Source organism: Bombus huntii, chromosome 3, assembly GCF_024542735.1.
Source record: "Bombus huntii isolate Logan2020A chromosome 3, iyBomHunt1.1, whole genome shotgun sequence".
Taxonomy (NCBI): Eukaryota; Metazoa; Arthropoda; class Insecta; order Hymenoptera; family Apidae; genus Bombus; species Bombus huntii.
The window spans coordinates 3,002,181-3,027,753 of record NC_066240.1 but is presented as its reverse complement, the minus strand read 5'-3'; the positions used below and the strand labels follow the sequence as shown (position 1 = coordinate 3,027,753).

The 25,573-nt window shown below is 28.7% G+C and overlaps 7 protein-coding genes across 16 annotated transcripts; 3 read left to right on the top strand and 4 right to left on the bottom strand.

Moving 5' to 3' along the window:
* Positions 1–446: 446 nt before the first annotated feature.
* Positions 447–3,904, bottom strand: LOC126864289 (RCC1 and BTB domain-containing protein 1-like). 2 transcript variants are annotated; one of them, XM_050615517.1, is made up of 11 exons: positions 3,326–3,904; positions 2,889–3,242; positions 2,568–2,770; positions 2,331–2,486; positions 1,950–2,211; positions 1,746–1,873; positions 1,419–1,691; positions 1,217–1,341; positions 1,059–1,156; positions 854–984; positions 447–789 (listed from the first exon to the last, which is right to left on the bottom strand). In XM_050615517.1, exons 2-11 carry the CDS (start codon positions 2,974–2,976, stop codon positions 649–651), a joined length of 1,605 nt encoding a protein of 534 aa, XP_050471474.1. In that variant the 5' UTR covers positions 2,977–3,242; positions 3,326–3,904; the 3' UTR covers positions 447–648. The 2 variants fall into 2 exon arrangements, with proteins under 2 accessions (XP_050471474.1, XP_050471475.1); XM_050615518.1 differs by lacking the exon at positions 3,326–3,904 and having other exon boundaries at positions 2,889–3,292.
* Positions 3,905–4,141: 237 nt separating this feature from the next.
* On the bottom strand, positions 4,142–7,137 carry LOC126864287 (RCC1 and BTB domain-containing protein 1-like). Of its 2 annotated transcripts, none has more exons than XM_050615516.1 (10): positions 6,985–7,137; positions 6,292–6,494; positions 6,048–6,206; positions 5,721–5,988; positions 5,523–5,650; positions 5,196–5,465; positions 4,993–5,117; positions 4,835–4,932; positions 4,628–4,758; positions 4,142–4,554 (listed from the first exon to the last, which is right to left on the bottom strand). In XM_050615516.1, the coding sequence occupies exons 1-10, from the start codon at positions 7,025–7,027 to the stop codon at positions 4,414–4,416; spliced, it is 1,566 nt and encodes a 521-aa protein (XP_050471473.1). In that variant the 5' UTR covers positions 7,028–7,137; the 3' UTR covers positions 4,142–4,413. The 2 variants fall into 2 exon arrangements, with proteins under 2 accessions (XP_050471473.1, XP_050471472.1); XM_050615515.1 differs by having other exon boundaries at positions 6,601–7,115.
* Positions 7,138–7,495: 358 nt separating this feature from the next.
* On the top strand, positions 7,496–10,729 carry LOC126864282 (transcription initiation factor TFIID subunit 6-like). Of its 4 annotated transcripts, none has more exons than XM_050615482.1 (9): positions 7,496–7,775; positions 7,989–8,191; positions 8,300–8,618; positions 8,706–9,109; positions 9,200–9,403; positions 9,530–9,712; positions 9,837–10,053; positions 10,124–10,446; positions 10,524–10,729. In XM_050615482.1, the coding sequence occupies exons 2-9, from the start codon at positions 8,012–8,014 to the stop codon at positions 10,614–10,616; spliced, it is 1,923 nt and encodes a 640-aa protein (XP_050471439.1). In that variant the 5' UTR covers positions 7,496–7,775; positions 7,989–8,011; the 3' UTR covers positions 10,617–10,729. The 4 variants fall into 4 exon arrangements, with proteins under 4 accessions (XP_050471439.1, XP_050471437.1, XP_050471440.1 ...); XM_050615480.1 differs by having other exon boundaries at positions 7,496–7,921; XM_050615483.1 differs by having other exon boundaries at positions 7,496–8,161.
* Positions 10,730–10,866: 137 nt separating this feature from the next.
* LOC126864264 (MATH and LRR domain-containing protein PFE0570w-like) lies at positions 10,867–15,762 on the top strand. The gene is made up of 3 exons (XM_050615427.1): positions 10,867–11,821; positions 11,900–12,013; positions 12,094–15,762. The coding sequence occupies exons 1-3, from the start codon at positions 11,732–11,734 to the stop codon at positions 15,343–15,345; spliced, it is 3,456 nt and encodes a 1,151-aa protein (XP_050471384.1). The 5' UTR covers positions 10,867–11,731; the 3' UTR covers positions 15,346–15,762.
* A 145-nt stretch (positions 15,763–15,907) lies between these two features.
* On the bottom strand, positions 15,908–19,965 carry LOC126864297 (transmembrane protein 184B). 3 transcript variants are annotated; one of them, XM_050615529.1, is made up of 6 exons: positions 19,808–19,965; positions 19,394–19,563; positions 18,714–19,308; positions 18,411–18,646; positions 18,238–18,322; positions 15,908–16,877 (listed from the first exon to the last, which is right to left on the bottom strand). In XM_050615529.1, the coding sequence occupies exons 2-6, from the start codon at positions 19,553–19,555 to the stop codon at positions 16,702–16,704; spliced, it is 1,254 nt and encodes a 417-aa protein (XP_050471486.1). In that variant the 5' UTR covers positions 19,556–19,563; positions 19,808–19,965; the 3' UTR covers positions 15,908–16,701. The 3 variants fall into 3 exon arrangements, with proteins under 3 accessions (XP_050471486.1, XP_050471487.1, XP_050471488.1); XM_050615530.1 differs by having other exon boundaries at positions 19,670–19,817; XM_050615531.1 differs by lacking the exon at positions 15,908–16,877 and adding an exon at positions 17,069–17,750.
* Positions 19,966–20,256: 291 nt separating this feature from the next.
* Positions 20,257–21,916, top strand: LOC126864317 (syntaxin-8). Of its 2 annotated transcripts, none has more exons than XM_050615584.1 (6): positions 20,257–20,397; positions 20,633–20,689; positions 20,769–20,963; positions 21,046–21,299; positions 21,358–21,450; positions 21,532–21,916. In XM_050615584.1, exons 2-6 carry the CDS (start codon positions 20,655–20,657, stop codon positions 21,693–21,695), a joined length of 741 nt encoding a protein of 246 aa, XP_050471541.1. In that variant the 5' UTR covers positions 20,257–20,397; positions 20,633–20,654; the 3' UTR covers positions 21,696–21,916. The 2 variants fall into 2 exon arrangements, with proteins under 2 accessions (XP_050471541.1, XP_050471540.1); XM_050615583.1 differs by having other exon boundaries at positions 20,347–20,397; positions 20,458–20,689.
* On the bottom strand, positions 21,844–25,460 carry LOC126864279 (uncharacterized). Of its 2 annotated transcripts, none has more exons than XM_050615470.1 (11): positions 25,080–25,460; positions 24,765–24,928; positions 24,287–24,681; positions 24,065–24,221; positions 23,708–23,944; positions 23,499–23,625; positions 23,036–23,420; positions 22,853–22,965; positions 22,612–22,779; positions 22,393–22,524; positions 21,844–22,327 (listed from the first exon to the last, which is right to left on the bottom strand). In XM_050615470.1, the coding sequence occupies exons 1-11, from the start codon at positions 25,181–25,183 to the stop codon at positions 22,060–22,062; spliced, it is 2,250 nt and encodes a 749-aa protein (XP_050471427.1). In that variant the 5' UTR covers positions 25,184–25,460; the 3' UTR covers positions 21,844–22,059. The 2 variants fall into 2 exon arrangements, with proteins under 2 accessions (XP_050471427.1, XP_050471429.1); XM_050615472.1 differs by lacking the exon at positions 25,080–25,460 and adding an exon at positions 25,004–25,021.
* Between the last annotated feature and the right edge of the window lie 113 nt (positions 25,461–25,573).

The window sequence follows — 25,573 nt, the reverse complement described above, 5'->3', positions numbered from 1 at the left end:
ATCATCATCGTTATCATCGCCGTCGTCATCCTCATCATCATCATCAGCAACGGCAACAACAGCATCATCAACATCATCAGCATCAGCATCAGCATGATCATCATCATCATTATTATTATCACTATCATCGCTATCATTATCGTTGTCATTATTGTCATTATCATCATTGTTATTATTCAATAGTTACGTACATACTATACGAACAATAAAAATTTACTGCTTGTATATATTAAGAATATCTTAATAAAAATAATGTGCGAATGATAGTCAATTAAATTTCGTTGACCATATATCCTTTTATCAAAAAACTGATGATGTATATTAAACATCAAAGTATGTCGCTTTTTAACTTTACTATAAAATTTTACTATTTTCTATCCTTCGTTAATTGTTCGTTAATAAACAAATAAATAATTCGTTAGTAAACAGATTCATTGACGGGTAAATTGACGTAAATAATAAACGTTTATTTCAGATTCTATGTACAAATAATATACTACAATGAAAAATCTGAATGATATCCCATGTTGCAATCATCTTATCATCGCAAGTAATGTGTATTAGGTACAGTATTTAACAAATTTTTCTAGCATGAAACAGTTAAACGTTGTATAATATTTATTATACAATAATATAATATATTACAAACTATGTTTTAAAAGCACCAGCTTGAGCAGCTTTAATTATGAAAGTTTTCATCGTATTTTCATCTAATCTAGCAAAACTTGCTGTTTGTACTACGGCAGTCATGTGGTTTAGCGCAAATTTGAAACAGTATTCCTCCGATTCCTAGAATTATATTAAAATTAATGGCATTGACTTTGTTTAAATAAAGCCACAAAATTTTATTTACCTTAGCATTGTACTCAATAGCTATACTGTAGCAAAAAGCAGCGTTTTCAACTGTAATTCCTCTCCTTATTATTTGTATGCAGCGTTTTTTCAGTTGATTTTCCGAATGAGCAACCGCCAGTTTCAAAAGTTCTTATCCACAAAAACCAGAAATAATTTTCAAACCACATTATAAAGTCGCAGGGAAAAAATAATGAAATACATACCTAGCATACTTTCCAGAGGTAAATCGATTTCGTCAGTATACAAATACTTCAAAAAAGCTTTGTATACATCGTAAGAAAATTTTTGTTGTTTTATAACACTACAACGAATGAATGTAACATTTAAGGAATCTAGATACTCGTTAAAACAACAAACCTACCTCTGATTATTTGCGGTCAATGTTTCTTGAAACATCGTTCGGAAGTATTGAGAACGTATTACTAAAATAGCTTTGTGCACATAAATAAATTTTTTTCGTACTTGTATCACGAGATCACTCGTAGCCTACAAATGACAAAGAGAACAGTTTCAAGAAAATAACGATGTCAGAAATGATATTTCTTTACTATATAAATACATACCTGATCGTTAAATGCTTCTCTGAAACAATCTATTAAATTCACGTCTGGTTCTTCGTCATGAAGAACAAGTGGTTGATGCATAACTCTAGGTGATGCATAACGCGCGAAAACGTCATGTAAGGATCCTAAAGTAGTGAGTACCGGAAATGTGATACTTTGTCCCAAACACTCGCCCCACATAAATATCCGATTACCTTCTGCCATAGCTATGCTTATGTGATTGTAATGTGAAGTTGCTACATCCAATACTCTTCTCATCACTTCTTGTTTCAACTGAAGAAACTTTTATTAATTTTCATTCATTAATGTAATCATATTGCATTTTACCTGTACTGGGCTACAGATATTCATCTTCATGCCAAGCCCTAACTGTCCATAATTATTTCCGCCCCAGACATACAATGCTCCTTTGTTACTCAATGCCAAAACATGTGCATAACCACAAACTATTTTTTCTATCAATGCAAAAACATATTACTAGTATTCAAAAAATGTTCAGCATAGATATATTCTAAACAAAGATGATATTACCAATTACAACACCAGCAAGCATTGTGACTTTACAGGGATCCACTTGATTAACATAGTTTCCAATTCCTAATTGACCAACATCGTTACAACCCCAACCATAAACTTTTCCAGTATCTGTAACTGTCATGCTCGATGACTGACCACAGCTAATACAAATGACTGTTTTGCCAGCTAATGAGGAATTCACTTTCATAGGGGTATTTTCATTTATGTTAACACTTTTACCTACTTGGCCAGATGTATTTTCACCCCATGCATACACCTAAATAGATATATATATAATTTATTATAAATTATTAATAAATTATATATATATAATAAATTATTATATATATATAATCTTTGATCATTATTAAAAAAAACTTTAAGTTTCTATTTAACCTTTCCTTCGTTTGTTAATGCAAGAGAGTGATGACTCCCGCAAGCTATATCGACAATGAATTCATCACATAAATTTCTTGTTACAGGCATTGGAATCATATTATTGGCAAAACAGTTTCCTAGTTCACCGTGACTGTTATGTCCCCATGAATATACCTTTCATAAAAATCATGTCATTAAATAATAGAACATTAAACTGTTTATTAATATTGTAATAAAGCCTTAAATTCCAAATACCTTTCCTTCCTCGGTAAGAGCCAAGACATGTGGACCTTTACCATATGCAAAAGTTTTTATATCCTTACCACATAATGCTTCGACTTTCTTTGGATAAAAAGTATTACAATCATCCCCAGTTCCAAGACACCCAGAAGTGTTACTTCCTAGAGCATATACTATTTTATCCCTTGTTATAATTAAAGCTTCATTACCTAAATCACCTATTTAATGAAACATAATATTTCATAAATTCATATACGTATATTGTTCTTATATAATAATAAGATATAAAATACGTAACAAGAATAAAAATAAAGGTGGAAAAAATAGACATTTTACCATATACAAGTGCCATATGAATTTTTGAAACATGATTCGAGTCTAAGAAACTAAAAATTGGCCAATTCTTCAAATCCCAAAGAAACATCTTTATATATATATATATATATATATATATATATATGTATATGTATATATATATCCTAAATTTCTAAAAACAAACTGATTTCAATATAATTTTAATAATAATTTCAATATAATTTGAATTTTATTTAGTAGTTCCAGTGTTTAATCTTCTAACTTTCATTAGGCATTTCTTTACTTAATCATTTATGAGTACTACAATTTTTTCTCATTCGTTTTTATGAATTAAATGTGGTATACTCTTCTTTAAATTCTGCACTATGAATAATTCTAAAATATAAACAATCTATATAAAGTATGATATGGTAAATATTAACTGATATTAACAATGATAAATAAACTCTTCCACTAACATGTGTATTCATATTTTATATTTCAATAGTTTGTCAATCTTGTTAAATAAATTTGTAAACAATATTATTAAACACTATTGTATAGTCTGTTCAATGAGACGAAGCAGTAATTGTAAACAAAATGTGATTACTGCTATTGGCTGTTTACTAGTGACATTCGAATATTCACCATAATCCCTATCATCCCTCCTCTCGATCCATCATTGTTTAAGGTTATGGTTTTACCCCGCACTGTTCCGGAAAAATCTTCCTGACACGAATTTACCTATATAATTTGACATATAAATAAGACCCCTCCTCTGATAGAAGCAATCACCACGATGAAGAATAATAAAATATAAAAATGTTATGTCACATTCTAAAAAGCTTGTTAGGTACATAATTAATGAGAACTTAATTATTTAGATTATAGTATCAAATAGAAATATTACAATACAAGTCACAAGCAAATTTTAAATCTTATAAAATAAGATTAAAAAATTTATATATAATTTTTATAAAATTTATATACAAAAAACTTATATACATATGTATGCATTTTCACACTCCCCCCCCCCCCCCCCCTCCTCAAGAATGGTTCCTGAATCCGTCACTAAATTCAGTTCAATCAGAAAGATCTTTGATTCAACTATAGCTATGGAAGATAATTTATCTTAAAGATCTAAAAATAAATTATAATAAAGTAACTAGTACCAGTAAGGTTCATTATTCTGATGATAGTTTACTCACTTTCACATCTTAATAGAATTTTGAATAAATTCTTAATAAGATAAAAAAGATGCAGAAGTAAATTACAAAAGAAGAACAATTATAAAAGATGTCATATCGTGAATTTTATTAAAATCTTAAAATACAAAGTAAATTCTTATGCTTATCATAAATAATCTGTCACGATTCTAAAAATGCAGTAATCCAGAACAAATGTTCTGCAATTAAGAAACTATACATTTATACAAAATTTACATATTATTAAAAATATTAACTCTAAGAAATATGAATATTTGGAAGTAATATCTGCTTGATCTTAAAGCATAACAATACGAATTATTTATATGATATTGTTTCCTTTGTGTGATAAACACTTCGAACTAAGTTTTAAAAATACCCGCTTGAGCAGCTTTAACTATGAAAGTTTTCATTATATTCTCATCTAATTTCGCAAAATCCTCTGTCTGTACTACTGCAGTCATGTGATTTAAGGCAAATTTAAAACAATATTCTTCTAATTCCTATAAATTTATAATGTATCAAATATTTTAATTGTGTTTTGTATTAAAAAAATAAGTAAGAGATATTATTTACCTTAGCATTGTATTGAATAGATATGCTGTATAGATAAGCGACATTTGTAACTGTAATCTTTTTATTTATCATTTGTATACAATGTCGTTTTAACTGATTTTCAGAATAGACATTAGCTAAATCTAAAAGTTCTATGTAAAAAAAGATATTATTTATAAAACATATTATTAGACACTCTCTTTCTATGAAAAATAAAAAAATATTTACCTAATGCATTTTCTTGTGATAACTCAACTTCATTAGTATATAAGTATTTCAAGAAAGTTTTGTATACGTCATAGGAAAATTGTTCATGCTCTATAATACTACAATGCGTAATTATATTAGTGAAAATATAAATGTGCAAGTTGGAAAAATTGTTTTACCTTTGACTATTTTCTACCCAATGCTCTTGAAACATTGTTCTGAAGTAATGGCAGCGTATCTTCAAAACAGCTTTGTGTACATGAATAGGTTTTCCATGTACTTGAATTACAAGATCGCTAGTGGTCTTTAACATGCAGCAAGAGATGGTATAAAAATATGATAAAATCAGCAAACATGTTATTGTTTATAAAAAAATACATACTGGATCATCAAAGGCATTTTTTAGACTATCTGCTATATTTCCTTCTGCATCACTGTGAAAAATAAGTGGCTGATGCATGACAGGTGGAAACGCATAATATGCAAGAGCATCATACAAACATTTTAGTGGAGTGAGTGTTGGAACTTTAATACTCTGACCTAGACACTGACCCCACATAAATATCCGATTGCCTTCACTCATAGCCAGACTTATGTGATGATAATGTGAAGTTACTATGTCTAATATTCTTCCCATTTCGGGTACTTCCAGCTACAGAAATATTCATTAGTTTCAACTTAACAGTACGTACACAAAGTAAATTTTTACCTTTGTTGGTATCCAAACATTTGAGTCTGTATTAAGACCTAGTTGCCCATAACTGTTAGCTCCCCAAACATAAAGAACACCTTCATCACTCAATGCTAAAGTATGCATGTAACCGCAAACTACTTTTTCTGTGTATTCAAACACATATAATTAACAATATTTCAATATTCATATATTCATAAAAACGATCAATATTACCTATTACTATTTTTGCAAATGTGGCTACTTTTTGAGGCTCTACTTGACTAGTACAATTTCCAAGTCCTAGTTGACCAACACCATTATGACCCCAACTATAAACTTCTCCACTATCCGTAACCGCTACACTGGATGAGTCTCCACAACTAATGTGAACAACTTTCTTGCCATTTAATCCAACATTCAGCAATTTTGGTATAGGTTGAACTGTACTAAGGATAGTACCACAACCTACTTGTCCAGATACATTGTGACCCCATGCATATATCTAAAATAGATGTATCAATTTTGCATTTGATTTGCTCTGATTAAATATTTTCATTTTACCTCTCCTTTATTCGTTAGTGCAAGAGAATGATGTCCTCCACAGGCTATATCAACAACAAATTTATCATTCAATACTGACGGTACAAGTGTTGGTGTTAGACCTTCGTTGGTAGATTTGTTTCCTAATTCGCAATAATCATTATAACCCCATGAATATACCTTTCACATAAATTATATTATTAAATTAAATAATGTAATATTATACTACATACTAATGATGTAATAAAATTATCTTTTCAAACACCTTTCCTTCCTCAGTAAGAGCCAAGACATGTGGACCTTTGCCATATGCAAAAGTTTTTATGCTTTTACCACACAATGCCTCAATTTTCTTTGGATAAATAGTGCTTTGAGTATCACCTGTTCCAAGGCATCCATAGGTATTGTTTCCTATACCATACACCATATCATCCTTAGTTACAAGTAATGTTTCATTAGCTGCCTTACCTGTTTAAGCAAAATAATGAACAAAATCTTTTTTTGCCATACGTATTATATTATACAAATACAATATTATACAAAAAAATAATCTGATACAAAAAATAAATATTACCATATACAATAGCCATACGGACATTCGATATAAATTTTGGTTCTAATAAACTAAATATTGACCAATTCTTCAAGTCATAATACATACTTATATTCATATTTATTTTTTTAATACGATGTAAAGATACTATTAATGTAATTCGATGAAATTATAACGTATTTAAATTTCAATTTTTATCACTGCTTATCAATCAAACACTGTATATTTTTTTAATTTTATAAGACAGTCTGTTTAAATATACTAAACGCAGAATTGTCATAAAATTTGTATTAAATTGATTTCATTTAAATCTTGTAGTGATATACTAAAAGTTGTCTAAAATTTTCGGACTATATACACATGTTTATAACTAAACAAACAAAAAACAAAAGAAAAGTTTCTAACCGTCTTTCATATAAACAAAGATAATGTACATAGTACATATCATGTCAGTGTGAGCAGTGTGATACTCTATAACTGATACTGTAATTTCAGCATCATATCCAGTTTTTAATTTCGACCATTACTAGTAGCATAATTTTATTTTTTGTTACATCGGTAATGTTGAGAGTACAATAAAAATAGATTTCTCAAATTTTATGACAGAAAAATGTATAATAGCAAATTTTGTCAAATGAATCTTTTTACATATTAGTATATATAATTTACAAAATTAAATGAGTATAATAAATTTGTATAAAGAATCATAAAAGAGTATCAAATTATAGGGCGGGTTTTAAATCATGACATTGTTCTCTTTCTTATTTTTAATAATTCTTTCACAATATTTTATTAAAGCTTGAGTCTAACCACAGATAAATAGTTTGCAGGTTCCTTTACCGTTTCAATATTACTTGCAATGTTACCAATCTAATCTAATACCAATATAAGATTAAAACTTATAACGTTGGTAGGTGACTGATAGCGATTGTAACTAAAATAAAATGTTACTATCTGCTACTATGTAGTTACAAAGAGAGATAGAATTTCTTATAATCATAAACAAAGCATAAAATTCTATACTTCTATAATATGTATACATATTTATACAGATTGCTATTATACAAGTGAATAAATAATACGTAGTTTATTGAAGTCACAAAATGTGGCTTAACCAATAGCTTTATTGAAATAAAGCAGCACTCTACTACGTCAGAAATTACTAAGCAATTGTAATGGCGTAAGCTTTATTTGGGGTAAACATTTACGGAACCATTAAACAGTATCAGTATTAATATCTGATATGAAAGACTAAATCTAAAATACAAAAGATTATAGTTATAATAACAAAAGAGTTTGTTATATTGTATGGTTGATTGAAAATTATGAGTTGTATCCAAATGTGTGTTATCTATATATAATATTTTTACAATAAGCAGTATTTACATTGTCAATCATATATTTTTAAGGAATAACTTTTTATTCATCTCATATGGAATATACTGACCAAGATACTTTAAAAATGAATGAAAGCGACTCGATTTATGGAACTACCTTGTCCCAAGAATCAATAAAAGTAATTGCAGAAAGTATAGGTGTCGGAAATTTCCCAGATGAAGCTGCAAAAGATCTTGCGGAGGATGTAAGTTATAGACTTAAAGAAATCATACAGGTTTGTATATCTCCAAATTATAATGCAATTATAAATAATTCCTATTCCTTACATATAAGTATTCCTTACATTAAAGTTGTATAATTGAGATTACTAATGTTGATAAAGGATGCTGCTAAATTTATGAGACATGGCAAACGTCAACGAATGACAACACACGATATAGATCATGCTTTGAAGATAAAAAATATTGAACCCACATATGGGTTTTTTGCCAAGGATCATGTACCATTTCGCTTTGCTTCTGGTGGTGGTCGTGAATTACATTTTGTAGAAGAAAAAGAAATTGACCTTAATGAAGTTATATCAATGTCTGGTGGACAAGCATGGCCTAAATTACCTTTAGAAATTACACTACGTGCTCATTGGCTTTGCATAGATGGTGTTCAGCCTACAATACCAGAAAATCCACCTCCAGTTTCTAAAGGTATTAATTCGATAGCATAAAACTTTCTTTTTTGTAATATTATGTTAATTAAAAGTAATATCTATTAATTAATCAATAATATAATAGATATTCAAAAGCTAGAAAGTGTTGATCCAACAAGTAAACTTACAAACAAAAGTCAGAACATTGGTGTTGGGAAACCAGGCGGTGGTGGTAAAAGTCAGAAATTACGTAATGTGGAAACAGTTCATGTCAAACAATTAGCCACTCATGAATTGAGCGTTGAACAGCAATTATATTATAAAGAAATTACTGAAGCATGTGTTGGATCTGATGAAGCACGCAGAGCAGAAGCACTACAGTCCCTCTCAGCTGATCCAGGTTTACATGAAATGTTAGCACGGATGTGCACTTTTATTGCAGAAGGTGTACGTGTTAATGTAGTACAAAACCACCTTGCTCTTCTAATTTATCTAATGAGAATGGTTAAAGCTCTCTTGGACAATCCCAGCCTTTATTTAGAAAAATATGTATGTATTAATTAATATATAAAAGGAAAGGGGAGAGTGTGCGTATACATGCACGTGTGCATTAATACTCATTAATCTTATATTTTATAGTTACATGAATTAATACCATCTATCGCAACATGTATAGTTTCACGCCAATTGTGTATGAGACCAGAAGTGGATAATCATTGGGCACTTCGCGATTTTGCATCACGCCTTATGGCTCAAATTTGCAAAAATTTTAATACTTCTACCAATAATGTACAAACTAGAGTAACTAGAATGTTTAGTCAGGCTTTAGCAAAAAATAGCCAGGTATAATTGTAAGACTACCATATACTAAAGCAATAATAGCAGAAATAGAAGCACAATAACAATGATAATAATGATAATGGTAATAATAATAATAATAATTTATAATAATGACAACAAATTTTTCAGACTCCGCTGGCGTCACTTTATGGAGCAATTGAAGGACTCTGTGAGTTAGGTCCAGAAGTAATTAAAGCATTAGTTATTCCTAAAATTAAATCTGTTTCCGAACGTATTGAATCATGTATTGAAGGACCAGGTCTATCAAGTGTAGACAAAAATGGAGCAGGTCATATAAAGACTCTACTAGTGGTGAATATAATTTCTTATTAGTATAAATTTTATTGTATTTATATGTATTTTTCCTAGCTATTTTTACTAATATATAATTATACTATATAAAGCCTAACGGAAAACTATACAATGGAATTTACAGAAATCGGTAGCTCCCATTTTAAAGACTATACGATCTCCTCCAGATTATGTAGAAGATTACAAACAGGATTATGGTTATATAGGTCCTGCATTGTGCGCAGCCGTTGCGAAAGCTCGTACACAACCAGCAACATTAACAACAACTGCATCCACAACCACAGTTTTAACAACAAGTCAACAAGGTCCTACATGTACTGGAAAAACCATTGTACAAGCTGGTAATATCGTTTCTACTAACATGAAGTTAGACGAGTATTTTTACTTCAGATATCTTCATTTTTTATTTAGTGACAAGCTCTAGTCCCGGGCAACAAACTGGACGTACAATTATGCTTGGAACAAGTAGAACTGCTGGTGGAACAGCTACAACCGGAGGACAAAAATTCGTTATTTTGCAGTCTCGATCTCAAACACCAACCACTACAAATATTAACACTAATGCGATACAACAACAACCTCAGCAGCAGCAACAACAACAATCGCAACAACAACAAGTTAAACTAGGCCAAACCAATGTCACCCAACAAAAAGCACATATACAAAGTAATGCACCGAAATTGGTAGTTGTTTGTATGTCCAATAGTAGTCACGGCTCTACTACAGTAACTCAGGTGTGTGTAACATATTGCGGTAAAAATCATAAAATATAATTAATTGGATTATTAATTGTGAAAATTATTTGCAACAGGGGAATATAACAGCAAAAACACAGAACGTCTTTGTTACACAACAAAATGTTGAATGTTCATTGAGTCCAGAAGAAGAACATTCTTTTCAGTAATAATGGCAAAATTCGTTTCATTCATTCAATTTCTAGTAATTTGTACAAAAATTAATTTTTAATGTTAATATACTTTGTAAGGAAATAAAAATTTTTTATGAACATGAAAATGATATATAAATATATTTATTTTTATCAAAAACAAAAAATATACGGAATTACACATATTAAAAAATTGAAAATGTATATTTAAACGAACTTCATCATTCAAAGTGTCATCGAAGGTGAAAGTAATTAATCTTAATTATTTATTTACTATCTTAATTATATAATTCATAATCAATTTATAATCAATAAATACAATTTATAATTGTAATAAACAGATTGCACATATAAATTGGTATATATGTATATACTTGTATATATATAAATATAAAATAAATATGTTTGTATGATAATGTGCCTGTTTCATATATAATGCAATTATAATCTGATCTATGTAGATTAAGTTAAACTCAAACGTATTTCTTAGTCAATAAATGTATATGTTACCAAAGCTATATACATATATAGGCAATTTAGAACTATATTACTCTGTGGAAGGAGTATTTTTCCCCTCTTAGCGTATTCCCCTCAAGTGAAACGATTTATTCGAATGCATCTACATGTGAACAAATTGTAAATTTATATAGTCCTAATATTCGTATCATAATCATTGTTTGTAATATTGAGTTTTTGTATATTTATTTGATGTTGACTGTTATGAAAAAAAGTGATAAGCGTGCACTGTTAAGAAGACATTTATTTCATACGTACGACGCAATAATGATCGATGTATAAAACTAGATACACAGAGAAAATAAAAGTACCCACGCCATATTTGTTTTTGAAGGAATTTGCTTTATGTTTAATTTACGAAATAGAGTCAAAATGTTGGTTAGAAAACAAGTAGAAATACATACATCAATTTAATCTTTAAAGGATAAAATGTATGTTTTATATAAAATTATGAAATATGAGATATGTTGATATTACAAATAGAGCAATTTTTTATACCTTTAAGATTTTGGTTGTAAGAATATAATTTGTTAAAAAATAACATAAGTGAGAAAGCAGTTTGTAATTAACTGTTTATATATGCAGTACACATATTTTTATTCATTGCCTGTTATAAAATGGCTACAAATGATGCTTTAATGACCTTTCTTGCAAACACTGTTCAAGAAAATGAAAAGATATTACAGGAGTCATGTCTCAAAAGTCAAGTAAGTACTGCATGAGAAAACTTATATGCTAAGAATATTATTAACTGGTAATTAATAATAGTATCAATTATTCTTCAGATAAATATTAAACATAAGAAAGATTATGACAAGTTGTTTATCAGACTTAATTACATCTGTCAAATGAAAGCAACCAAAGACGGAGTGCAGTTAAATTCTTGGTGTAAAAAAAATGTAAGCTTCACTTGACATTATCCTTGGTACATGGTCATCTTATATAAATCTTATAGTTTTTTTATAATATTTTATGTCAGGTTATAAGTTATATATATGGACCTATCTCAGGATTTCCATCTGGTTCATGGTGGGGTATCCGTATGGATTGTTCTAGAGATCGTGTTCATGACCCCTTCGATGAAAATATTCAAAATGGACCATTTGGAGTTACTTCAATTTGTACTTCAAATATTAACCTAAATGAAGATGTAGATTTGGGTAATTTTCTTACTCTTACAGGACAAAAGTATTCTGTTGGTACATTAGAAAAAGATCCGCTTATTAAAAATTATGAAAATCAAGTACCAGTGAGATTAATTAGAAGCTATAATTTATTCAATGACTTTGCACCTAAAACAGGTTATAGATATGATGGTTTGTACATTGTAACAAACTTTTGGATAGGTGTAAATACAGATTCTATAAAATATTATAAATTTGCTTTGTCACGTTTAAACGATCAAGAGCCACCTTCGTGGAGTACCAAACTGGCTCCTTTGGCTATAAGTAATCATCTATCTACTTTACATTCTTCTTCTACACCTTTACAAAACTGCTTAAAAAATTCTGTTCCAAACATGTATGAATTTAAAAAATATTCACATGGTTCTGAATTTATAATTCAAAAAGGGAAACATGAAAACTCAGATGGATTTTTACAAACTCAAAATATTGAAAACAAAAAGGTAGATGAAACAAAGAAAGGTGTAATTGAAAGTGCAATAGTGACTCGCCATGTATTTAAAAAGTTAAATAATAATACAGAGTGTACAATAAATATACCAAACATGCCTATTATGCCAGAAAACAAATCATTAACTCATATTGGAAACAAAGGATCTAAAACCCATAATACAAATATTTCTATACGTACAGGATTATATAATTCATCTCACAGCACACAAAACGATAGTAAGAAAAATACTTCATCACTATTTTGTAGAACAGTTAAAGCAATTAATATTGTAAAAACTAATCAACACATAGAAAGTTGGAATTTATCCAACAAAGATAAAAATAAAAATCTAGATGGTAAAGCTCAAACAATCATATCAAACGAATTTCCTAAGCGTGTTAATTATATTTCTCTTAACTCTGTAAAACCAGAATTAATGAAAATAAAATTTCCTAAAGGTGTCAATGCAGAAATAAACAGCGATACAAATGATACAAGTTTAAATTCTTGTTATAGACTTGAATGCAATAGTAGACATAAAGAAATAACTAATGATTCCAAAGACGTGTGTAACAATATCGTAAATTCATCCAATACAACAACTAATATGTTAAACATGACAAACTGTATGTATAAAAATGAAATTTCACCACATAAAATGATATCCAAAGAATTACAGCAATTCAAATCAATTGATTTATTGCCACCAGATAAAATTGTTCATTTGATTAACAGCAAAAACCATCCTTTGTCAAAATTACTAATGGGTAATATGATAGGGTTAACGTCAGAACAATCTGTAGCATTACAAACAGAAGACGTAATAACAACCAAGCCAGAAATCAAAGATAAGGTAGTAACTCGAAATAGTGGTAAAGAAGAAATGAAAGAAAGGACTAAATTTGAAGTTATTTCAGATGATTTAAATGGATCAAGATGTTACAAATTTAGAAGACGCAGAAAACTGTCTAGAAAAACAACAAATAAGTCAGAGATGCTAAAATATAATAAAATACATAATGAAAAGTTTAAAAAAGAAGCAGTACAGTCTTTAGATATCTTAGAATATCCTGGAAAAAGTAGAGAGAAAACGGATATTTGCAAGAATTTAAAAAATAAAAGTATAAAAAAAAAAACAGTACAAAAGAGAGAACTGTCAGATTCAACAAGATATATTAAGAAGAATGCTGGAAGTACAATAGGAGCAAGAATACATTTACAAGCTGTGAGAAAAATTGATTCTTCAATAAAGAAACATATAAATAAAAAAAAAATAAGAGAAATTACAAATTTATTAATAGATGCAAAAATTGGACCTAAGATACGTGGTCCACGATATAGAAGATTGCGTTGTATTAACAAATGTACAGAACAATCATGTGAACATTTTAATACTGCAATGTATACATTGAACAAATGTAAAGTTAATTCAGAACAATCTACTTTCCAAGATAGAAATAAACTTACAAAAATGACTCACTGTAAACGTGTTAAAAGTCAAACTAGGAATGTTAAAATGTCAAAAACATTAAATTTTAATCATAGTAAAATTGGCAAGAATCTCACTACGTCTAAAAAAGCAGATAAGAATTATATTGCAAAACCGGCTATAAATAATAATAATAATAATAATATGAAAAATAATGACAATGATAACGTTGATAATAATAAGAGAGATCAGAATAAAAGATCAAGATATATAAAAAAAAATGTGAAAATTGTAGAAAATAACGATACAACGATTAAAAATCGGAAAAGAAAACTGATGCAAACAATTTGCAGAGATTCAAAATGCAATAAAATTAATGAAGAATTGCAAAAGAGCTATAAAAAAGAAATTTCAAAACCATGTAAAACAGATGCTGTTACTCAATGTTCTCTCCTTCCAGAACCTGCAATAAAGAATCTGAAATTGAACGATTTCGTGCAAAATAACGTTCGTAATGAACAATATACATTTATTAAAATAGAATACGGTAGTGATTTTAAAGATATGAAATCTGAAATATATGAAACTACAAAGTTAGGTGATAAAAATAGAGGCCATCATTCTACATTTCGATCATCTACAAAAAAATGTGTATCTTGTACAGAAACTGCATCTAATTTACAGCATCCCATAAATTCAAATGTATCGTTAAGTAGCAATACTTTGAGTACAAAAGAACAAAATAAATTTTCACCTGAAAGGGTATCTGCATTTGTACCTGTTAACATCCCGGATAATGATCTAAAAATTGCTCGTTTAAGGTCAATAGGATTTAAACCAATTGATTTTAGTAATAGCGATGAAGGTATTAACAGTCAAGATAAAAGAAACAAAGTACTAAAACAAAACGTTACCGAAAAATACAATAAATACACAAATGAGGAAAACGATATTGTCGTTTATATGGATGATGAATTACAATATCAAGATATTGAGGATGAGGACAAAAATTCTTCATCTACCAGAGATAAAACTTTGAATTCAAAAATGTATACTGAACAATTAAATAAAATGATTTTAGAAAAAGAACCATACAATTCACTATTAGAACAAGATCTAGAATCACCATGGCATGGGTGGAAAAAGATTGTAACAAATAAAGATACATATTGGATAGGTTGGTAAATAGATTGTAATAAATATTGTACTATTGTATTTACACACACGTATGTGTGTATATACAGATTTTCTGCAAAAATAAGGCTGTAAAATGTTAAGTTATTTTTTCCACTAATAGCTGTAATATTTGATGCTATTAATGCAATTTATGCAATATACTTTTTGTAAGGCAATTAGATCCAATCTTTTATTCAACTATATATTTAAATTAGTCCAATTATTTTCATTGCGTTTTTGTGATCAATGAATCAGTAGTAAAAACTAAAACTAATATAAACAATACTAATTGTATAAAATGATTTATTTTGACAAATGAATTGTAATGTTATTCTGTGGAGCAGAATAGTATGTCCTCTCCATAGAAATTCATATATACACAATTTACTCTCTTGTATAGAAAATAAAGTTCAATTAAGATTTCGATTAATGTTTGTTTTCATTTTCTAAAATACCTAAGAAAATACGACGTATGATAGGTATTAAATATGAAATACTTATGTATATAAAATCAGTAAGATAAATATCAACAATAAGTAGTCAATAATTATATGCAAATAAAACAAATATATCGAAGGAATATTCTTTAATTTTTAAATTATTAAATACATTCTATTTTAACGATATATACACTCATTAATTTTTTAATCTAGGACGCAAAGATTTTTGTGGCTCAGTTTTATATATATATACATATATAGAAATATATGAATATTTATAATATATATATGTATATATATATATGTATATATATCCCGGACGCGTGCAGTAATTAGAAGTATTTTTCTTAGTGTATTTTATAAAATAAGTATTTTTCACTGGCAAAATTACATTAATCTCATATGAATTAGAAATACTGATGTATAAACATATACATAGTGTTTTTGTTCAAAGTGTAAAAATATTGTTTGACTACAGTAAATAATGCAGCAACATATTTGTGAGTATTTAAATATTAAGTACTGTACAATGCTTTTCTCTGAAAAACGTAAGTTGTGTTTTAAAATAAAGATGATTATGTTATGATAATAGAGCCACCTCTATAGGTAACACTGCTTTAAACATGTTCAGCATATTAAAATAAATATCTTCTATGCTATGTTTACATGATGTAACATAATACATGTATTAACATGAATGTAACATGGAACTATTATATTGTGATGCAGAATTTTGCATCACCGAATTTGTTTGTTTATTTGTTGTTTGTTCTGTGAGCGAGTTAAGTTCCTACCTAATGACGTATAATCAATTAACGGTATACATAGCGTTTTCTTGAAATTAGATTCACGGAAGTCCAACATTAATGTTCTTTTTCGTCTCTTTCTCTTTTGTTTTCTTTTGTACACAATCTATTGTTTATATCTACTGGAACTCATCATCACTGCTCAATAGCATTGTTTTCTCATTATAATTTTGAGAGATTGTAGCAACACGTTGATGAGAAGTATGCCGTCTTTGAGGCGGTGGTATTGGCATATTCTGTGGATCATCTGGATCGAAGCTGGATATCCGCATACCACGTTGTCCTTTAGGAGCTCCTGATTGTTACATTATATCACGTATTATCGTTGACAAAGCCGTTACTAATGAATACATCGATCAGCCAGCGAACAGCGAGAAATCATGCCGATATATCTTTTTTTAATTCAAAGCATTGTTGGCTGTATCGATTGTAGGCTATGTACAGTTTTACATGTAATTTGATGAAATCCTTTTACACATAGCACAATTTACAGCATCTTTCTTTATTTTATTGATCTCACTACACATATTATACGTCTATTAAATAATTCATGCGTGTTATAACAATAAAGATTTGAATTTGTTGTTTGAGAAAATTATCGAACATACATATTTAGGAAAAAAATATATAAAAATAGATAGCTATATCAACATGCTAAATTAAATATAAATCATGCCATCTTTTTAAATATACAAGCATTACAAAACAATATTTAATAATCATTAACCTATCCATAAAAAGATACATAATTACAATACTGCCATAGAATAGTAGTCAATTATTATTTGTCTTTTGCATTTATTAAAAAGTAAAACGTTTTTGTGAAATTACACTGTACTCTAAGTGCTCTTGCGTTAAGTGCTTAGTTTCTAATGTACAGTAGATTTTATTAATTGCAAAGTTAATGAATCATATGCTTATATATGTATATGTGTATGTATATTGATTTTGTTATAAACCTTAAATAATAATTTGAGCAGAGAACACTATGCCCACCCTTGAACTTGATTTGAACTTAAAATATCAAATTAATTTTAATGAACTACAGTATTAAGAACTTTTCAAACTCTATTAAAAATGTATGAATGCCTCATGTCCAATTTCTTGAAATTAAAAAACGATGCTTCACATTCTCATAGTTTTTCATACGGCAAGTTGGTATTAACGTCTGAAAAATAGTAAAAAGAAAGTGCCTTCAAAGAATATAATCCTAATTGGCACACGTTAATTGAATTTATGATAAAAAGTATTTTTTATCATAAAGAACTATTTCATTACATTTTTGTCGCAAAAGATAAATATAAATGAATTTATATTATTTTACCATTTTAATAATTGGCAGTAGAGTACATTAAAAGATGCATATTAAACCTTTATCATATAAAAAGCTAAAATCCATAGTTAAAGGAACATAATAATTACAATTATAGTTATTTATTTACTTCAAATTTTTTAATGATTGTAATTCTTCTCTTTGCATTTAAAACTTAAATGATAAATATAAATAAACAATAAATATGGATGATTTTTAGTTCATCATTCACTACATCATGCTACATGAAAATATATCAATTGAATAAAGTAATAAAAGAAATTTAAAATACAATATTTATAAAAAAATTTTAACAGGAATAAATTATAAATTATATACATACCAGAACTATATTGCGTGTATTGTTGATACTGTGGATGGAAGTTGTGGATGGCATCAGTCATTATATCTTTTGGATTCATGGTTTCCTATGTATAAAGTTAATTGTATAATATTAAAATATTGTCAATCTTATTACTTTACCTATTAAATCATTTAGAAATTGTTGCAACATACTTTTAAACTGCTACTGATACTTTGCATCGTTACACTTCTTCCTCTTGAATCCGTAACACAACCAGCTGAATACACTTGATATGGAAACGCATAACGTAAAGCTATAGCAGCAAATAACATTTCAATGCAAATCAAAAAGTTTTGATAACCAGCAGAAACTGTGCCAGCACTAGTTGATTGATCTAAACTTATAGGAGAAATTACATTTGCTTTTTCAAGAATAGCCAATAACACCCCTGAAAGATAATAAAATTAATATTCTTTACATATACAGACCGTATCTTAAGTAATTTGATATATTACCTTGCCAAAATGAGAGGAAGATAACACTTTTAACAGTACAAAATTTTAAGACAGGTTCAAATGGTGTTAACAGGTCTCTTGTAGCAAAATAAAAGAGAAAAAGTCCATAAAGTGCGAGAGATACACTGATATTATAAATTATAGTTATATAAATATAGCCTCCATCTGGAGACCAATCTCCATCTCTATAATGACCAAATGCTTGAAGGAATATAATGACAAATGCCATTACTGGTTTTACCAAGCAAAATTGCAAAGTAGCTTGTTTGCAAAATCTAAGAAAACCAATTGTATATGTTTTTCCAACCAAACAGCATGTTCCATATAAACAATTAGAACGAATAGGTTTGCCACGTATTTCAGACATAATATTTCCTTCACCACCCAGGTACTCGTAGCATAGAGACAAGAAGTTATATATAACAAATGCTTCATAACAGTCCCGTACAGTAAAAAAGTAAACATAATAACTTTCACTGTTGAAAAATAGTAGAGACACCCAAGAATATGTTGCATAAATTGGAACTATAAACAGAATTCTCACTATCCATCTTTGTTCTGTTGGATTAGTATACCACCTTAAATGCTGGTAGATCTACAAATCCACAATTAAATCAAATTAGTTGTTTATATTTCCTTAATTAACTAGAATGCTATGTCAAAAATATGTTACAAAGTACCTGTTGACAAGTTATGAATAATGCAACCCAAACAAATGCACCAGCAATACCTTGAGCTGCTCGTGTTTGTAAGAATATTGGAGCTGCTTTCTCAGGAATTGCAGTTGTAGACATCATATCGCCAAGAGATGTAGATGGTTCCGTTGTCACCGTACTACTCATATTTCAATCTGAGAAAAATTAGTGTTGCAAACAACAATACTAAGAATTTAATATAATTGAAGAAAAAAAAAGATAATTGTAGCTACGAAGAACATTCATTTTAATCACAATTACAATTGAAAAATTAAGAAAAAGCGCCTTTTTGTAACACAGAATAAATCTCAAGATTATGGCTCGCGCGTTAAAAATCAATATGCACAACAATAACAACAGTACTCCATTCGTGCGCAAAAATTCATCTCGTGGACGCACCCGTGCTCCATTCGTAGGTTTTTTCAAACAAATGTAGTATACGAACGATCCCTTCGAACTATCTTGTCGTACGTGTTCTCCTTTTTCTTTCGTATTGCGTGTACGTGTTGACCTGTATGATCAAGCTTCTTAGAAGTTCCCCACTTTCAATTAACCATCTACCAACGCAGTGGTTACTGATGATCGTGACCTTCCCACAGACAACGTGAATAATCTACCAAATTTTCTTCCCTTCACACTATATAATTTCTCCAGTTTGAGTTTGGATCACCGAGTTTCACTTTTACCCAACATTTTCTCGCATTTCTTTCCGTTTCCTCTTTGACGTCAAACACATTCGTCCAAACAGCTTCACGAAATATACTAGTTGATAATAAAAATATAACTGGTCTTGCTACTACGCCATATATTCTTCTTTTTTCCACCCGTTAATTTTCCCTTTGGTTCTCTTTGTTTCACTCTCACAAACGATCTCTTTTTACCTTCTCCTTCATGCTAAATCCCCTCCATCATTTTCTTTAATTATCGTTATAAACGCATGCGCCAATCCGTGGTTATGTTACATTCTTGACGATAAATTGTTCGACTAGGTAAATTGTAATACTTTTTCAAAACTCAATTTGCTTACTAAGGCATTCCTGTTTACCCAGATATTAAACAGTTGCTAATGTAAAGGAAGATTTCTTTTCTTTTGATGCCTCACCATCAACAATTGCAAAATATATTATTATGTGCAGATAACACTGCAATAACATACAAGAAATTTATGTGGATATGTCACTATTCAAATAATATTTTAACGTAGTTTTATTTTTCATACATTAGACTTATATACAAATTCACGAAAATGGCACTCATTTATATCGAAGACAACGATCCCTGGTAAGAATAATTAACCTTGGTTTCTTTGTTTACTTCTGAGATGAAAACTGTTACTTAAGTGTTTGTTTAAATTACATAGGTTAACGGAATATGATGCCTGTGAGAAACTTTACAGAGAGATTATGGAACAATTTACAGCTCGCAATAAACATTCAAAAACTTTGCAAGCATATGCAAGTATATCTGCAAATATACGAATTCGTCTGAAACAGTATAATCGTGAAGTCCAACAACTTAAGAACAAAGTGGATGATGCTTTAAAATCTAAAGCTATGTATCCTTTTACATGTTCATTTGATTAAGAAGTAGGACCTACCAGCATAGAAATTTTTTCCTTAAAATACAAAGATATGCAGAACTGCTGAAGAAGCAGAAAGAAGAATACGTCAAATTGAAATATTGAAGAGCAGGGATGTACAATTACAAAAATTGTGTGACGCACGTACAAATAATCTTGTATCTTCTCGTGCAAATTTACTTACATCAGGAACATCAGCTTTTGCAGATGGAGGCACAACCTCTTGGGCAGCTGATGACGACGATGATAAACCTATAGATACACAAATATGTGTTGTTGATCTTATGACTCAACAAGATAGGATTCTAGAAGGTATAAATTTTGATATCTTTTACCAGATTTGTATAATACTTTTCCAATACTTTTATAGAGCAAAATAAAGGCTTGGAAGAGTTATGTAAAGTCATTGCAAGGCAAAAACAAATTGGTCAAACCATTAGCAATGAAGTGGATCACCAAAATGGTAACTTAAATTTAACATTACTTATTCTTTATCAATTTGAAGATATAAAATTTACTTTAAAAGTTTTATATTTTTATGTAGAAATAATCGATAATTTATCCAATCATATGGATAGGACTGATGAATCATTAATTACCAAAACGCAGCATGTACAAACAATTAATTTCAAAGATCGTACATGTGGTTACTGGATAGTAATAATTTTACTTTTTATTTGTATCGTCATAGTTGCTTTACTTCCATAATTTTTAATGCATTCAATTACTGTATGAAAACTGTTAGGTATTTCGTTTAATGTAAATTAATGTTCTGTATATATGCATATGTAAAAATTCCGTTCTTAGAAATTACTACATTTTATTTTCTTAATTATCTATTAATTTTAGACCAGTATTTGTATTATAAGAATTATATTATACTTATAAGCAATATATATATATATATATATAATACAAATTAAAACAAATATTTGTGTTTGTGATAAAAACCTGACATATTATATCGCAATATTATATCGCTATATTAATATTACAATGAAATCAACTTTTCTGATAGAAAACAAATTTTTTCATTATCTATCTTTATACAAATTACATTTTGTTGCTTAAGTTATTTCAAGTTTCCTTGGATCGTATTATTAGTAATTTCTGACATACTACATTTTGTATCCAATCTAAGGTTTTTCAGAAGTGCTTTTGGACTGGGATCTCTTCCACTAAATTTTCTGAAATTCTCACGTGCAGAATAAGTACCACCAACAGATAAAAATGATTCGCGATATCTTCGACCGAGTTCCTTCAATGATTCTTTATTCTTATAAGAGACATCTTGAAAAGCACTGTACAAATCAGCAGCAATCATTTTTGACCAAACATGACTGAAATTATAAAATTTTTATTTTTTCAATACTACAGTAGAACATATGTATATTCTAATATTTACCTGTAATAAGCAGCTGCCCATTGTCCACTAAAGATAGCATCAAAAGAACAAACATGGCTGTCCTTTTTATATGGAGGAAGTACAAAATATTTTTTCCATAAGCGGTTCATTATGCTATTCCAATATTCTTTGCTACAAATTTTAGAGGAAATCATAAAATATATTACTATATTTATTATTCAAATAACATTTATATATATTTATAGTATCCAATCTTACCCAGAATATAATTCTAAATCAAGTTCTGACAAATACAGTTCTTTACATAAATTGTAACCAGATAAATGCGTCTTTGAATCCCTTACTTTTTCAACTATATTAAGAGGTAATGGTTCTTCAGTAACTTGATGACATGAAATTCTTTGCACAAATGATGGTTCATATAACCTAATAAGCAAATAAAACATTAAACAATATATGTAGTTGTAAATTATAAAGAATATGAAGATTTTAAATCTACCAATTCTCAAAAAGATAGTCAGAAATAAATAGTGCATCCCATTCTACAAACGAAAGTCCTGCAATATGTGTGTATTCCACCTTTGTTAATATATGATGTAATGCATGTCCAAACTAAATGACAAAGAATAATATTAAGAAAAATAAGTACCTTAAACTTTATTTTTATATGCATAAAATTTACCTGCCGAAATAGCGTTTGAAGGTCTTTAAATGAAAGTAAAGAAGGTTTCTCACCCATGGGTGGTGCGAAATTGAATATTAATGCAACTAATGGTTTTATGCCACATATTTTACTTCTGTTTTGTATTTCTACTGTATATCCTGCATTCTGTGACACTCGGACTTTCTCATCTCCTCTTGCATATGGATCTAAATAAAAACTACCTACTGGATCAGTACTTGAATGTTTTAAATCAAAGACATCAAAAAATCGAACATCTTTATGCCAGAGATCTAGCTTCTTGGATTCAATAATCTTTACATCAAATAACGTTTCAATAAGTTCAAATAAGCCACATAATACTTTCGGTAGAGGAAAATAATTATTTAAATCCTCTTCCTTGTACCTGTAAATGATATTGCAATGATATATATTTATATTCTTTTTTATTACAAAGTGTTTCTGAATTTTATTTTATAATTACATGTACACAGAATGTAGTTGTTTTCTACCCCAATATGCTATGTCCCAATGTTGAAGTGCACCATCTAAACCTTTTTCATTTGCAAATACTTGAAGTTCTTTAATTTCATGTTCTTGAGCAGGTCGAGCTTTTATAGACAAAGCAAATCAATAATACTGGTCATATATAATACTGCATACTCGATGCAAATGTAGTTATACAAATTTTACCTGTGGCTAGTAAATTATCCAATACATAGTGAATATTTTGTACACTGCCTGCCATCTTAGTTTCCATACTTAAATCAGTAAATGACTTGTATCCCAATAAATGAGCCTCTTGATTTCTTTTCTGTCTAATTTCTTCTAATGTTGTACTTGTTTGTATCGATCTATCATGTAATAAAGATGCTTTGATAACATTTGCATCCCAAACTCTCCATCTTAAAGCACGATCATGGCAATGTTCTAAACAATATACATTAGAAAAAATTAATCTTTAATTTCATTATATTTGGTTAATTTACAACATTAAAGATAAATTTTATTATGATCAATAAACTTTCAATTTTATAGATAGATTTATACCCATAAATGGTTCCACGATATCAGGAGTTAAAATTACTATCCATGGTCCTGCAAGGAACTGTGTAGGATTTACTGCCATAGATTTTAGTAGGTCTTCAGGAAAATCTCTTACAATATTAGGATCTCTTATAGTAAAAGTAAGATTATTTATGGCTGCCTATGAAGATAAAATAGTATTAATATTTCTTTAACTTATATTTGCACATTTTGTTATTTACAAACCTGCGCTTTTTGTGAATATTTTTTAATTTTTTCAGACAACCATACTTTCAATGCTGCAAATTGTTCTTTTTTCTTCTCAGACAATTCTAATCCATTTAATCTCCCTTCCAATATATATCTTGCTAAAATTCTTTTCTGTTCAACATTTAATTCACTTTCATTATTATTCAAGACATTTTTACATGCTTGATATATTGGTACATTAATGTATTTAAAAGCGGAAGCTCGTTTAGCACGTTCACTAATACTTATATAATATTGTGTAGGCATTAAACTTTGATTTCCTAAATATAATGTTTTTGCAATGCCCCATGTAATATTCAAAGAGGCATCTATCTCCTCTATAGGGTTTAATATGTTTTTAAATAAATTTTCTGGAGAAATATTGTTAACATCTGTAAATCAATTTTACAAAACATAAGTGTTTTCAATAAACTTAAATTAAAAGATTATAACATAAGTAAAATAAAAGAATTACTTTCTATTTGTTTCCCTAAGGTTTTAACTGTTTCTTCAAATTCTAATGATTGCCTTCCAATAACAGCAACACATTTTTCTATTGTAATATTTGTAAATTCCGGACTTTTATCTTCTTTTAGTAAAGGATATTTTCCTGGTAAATCTTCTCCGATTTCTGGGACACTAAATAGAAATATGATTAATCACTAAAACCATTAATATGTTGTGCAAAGAAAATTATACAGAATATTTACATACAAAACTTATTAAGTATTAAGTTGAGAATAAAATTATGTAATTTTTATTTCGAATAAAATAATTACAGTATACATACAGAATCAAATAACCATTACGTCTTGGAATTTTTAAAAAACTATTTTGTGATAGAATAATTCTTTTGCCACAAAATGAAGCCATTTTGATATTTCTTAAAAACATTATGTTTTACAACTTCTTAAATTACATCTTCAATTAAAAACAAGTCTTTTTGGTTACAAACGACGCTTTGTACTATTTAATTCCTATTTTCTTCACTGAACTAGCCAAAATTTAGTCATGAACTACATATTATACGATTAAATTCTGTAGACATTTAACTGCATTTTTAATAGTTTCACAATAGTTTATAACTTTGTTGAAATAGTTTTTAGAATAGGTACAGTTATGTGAAAAATTTTGCTCTTAAACAATAAAATAAATAAATAAACTAGATCACATTCTAAAATGAATTTTTTGTTATGTAATCATAAATCGTATTTGTTACGATACATTTGCGATGGCGCCACTATGAATGTCATTAAAATTTAGAGTAAAGTTCCTATTTTGTGA

Coding starts and splice junctions, on each gene's coding strand:
- LOC126864287 (XM_050615515.1), bottom strand. CDS start 6,697: ATGAATATAAGTATGTATTATGACTTGAAGAATTGGTCAATATTTAGT. Junction 5,651..5,720: donor ATTTGCAAAAATAGTAATAG/GTAATATTGATC, acceptor TTGAATACACAG/AAAAAGTAGTTTGCGGTTAC. Junction 4,555..4,627: donor CTATTCAATACAATGCTAAG/GTAAATAATATC, acceptor ATAAATTTATAG/GAATTAGAAGAATATTGTTT.
- LOC126864289 (XM_050615517.1), bottom strand. CDS start 2,976: ATGTTTCTTTGGGATTTGAAGAATTGGCCAATTTTTAGTTTCTTAGAC. Junction 2,487..2,567: donor CTCTTACCGAGGAAGGAAAG/GTATTTGGAATT, acceptor TTTTTATGAAAG/GTATATTCATGGGGACATAA. Junction 1,692..1,745: donor ATATCTGTAGCCCAGTACAG/GTAAAATGCAAT, acceptor AAGTTTCTTCAG/TTGAAACAAGAAGTGATGAG.
- LOC126864279 (XM_050615470.1), bottom strand. CDS start 25,183: ATGTTTTTAAGAAATATCAAAATGGCTTCATTTTGTGGCAAAAGAATT. Junction 24,929..25,079: donor CGTAATGGTTATTTGATTCT/GTATGTATACTG, acceptor ATTTCTATTTAG/TGTCCCAGAAATCGGAGAAG. Junction 22,780..22,852: donor GACTATCTTTTTGAGAATTG/GTAGATTTAAAA, acceptor TTTGCTTATTAG/GTTATATGAACCATCATTTG.
- LOC126864264 (XM_050615427.1), top strand. CDS start 11,732: ATGGCTACAAATGATGCTTTAATGACCTTTCTTGCAAACACTGTTCAA. Junction 11,822..11,899: donor AGTCATGTCTCAAAAGTCAA/GTAAGTACTGCA, acceptor ATTATTCTTCAG/ATAAATATTAAACATAAGAA. Junction 12,014..12,093: donor ATTCTTGGTGTAAAAAAAAT/GTAAGCTTCACT, acceptor ATTTTATGTCAG/GTTATAAGTTATATATATGG.
- LOC126864317 (XM_050615584.1), top strand. CDS start 20,655: ATGGCACTCATTTATATCGAAGACAACGATCCCTG. Junction 20,690..20,768: donor ATCGAAGACAACGATCCCTG/GTAAGAATAATT, acceptor TAAATTACATAG/GTTAACGGAATATGATGCCT. Junction 21,451..21,531: donor TGAAGTGGATCACCAAAATG/GTAACTTAAATT, acceptor ATTTTTATGTAG/AAATAATCGATAATTTATCC.
- LOC126864297 (XM_050615529.1), bottom strand. CDS start 19,555: ATGAGTAGTACGGTGACAACGGAACCATCTACATCTCTTGGCGATATG. Junction 19,309..19,393: donor TATTCATAACTTGTCAACAG/GTACTTTGTAAC, acceptor GTGGATTTGTAG/ATCTACCAGCATTTAAGGTG. Junction 18,323..18,410: donor GTATCAGTAGCAGTTTAAAA/GTATGTTGCAAC, acceptor CTTTATACATAG/GAAACCATGAATCCAAAAGA.
- LOC126864282 (XM_050615482.1), top strand. CDS start 8,012: ATGGAATATACTGACCAAGATACTTTAAAAATGAATGAAAGCGACTCG. Junction 8,192..8,299: donor GACTTAAAGAAATCATACAG/GTTTGTATATCT, acceptor ATGTTGATAAAG/GATGCTGCTAAATTTATGAG. Junction 8,619..8,705: donor TCCACCTCCAGTTTCTAAAG/GTATTAATTCGA, acceptor ATAATATAATAG/ATATTCAAAAGCTAGAAAGT.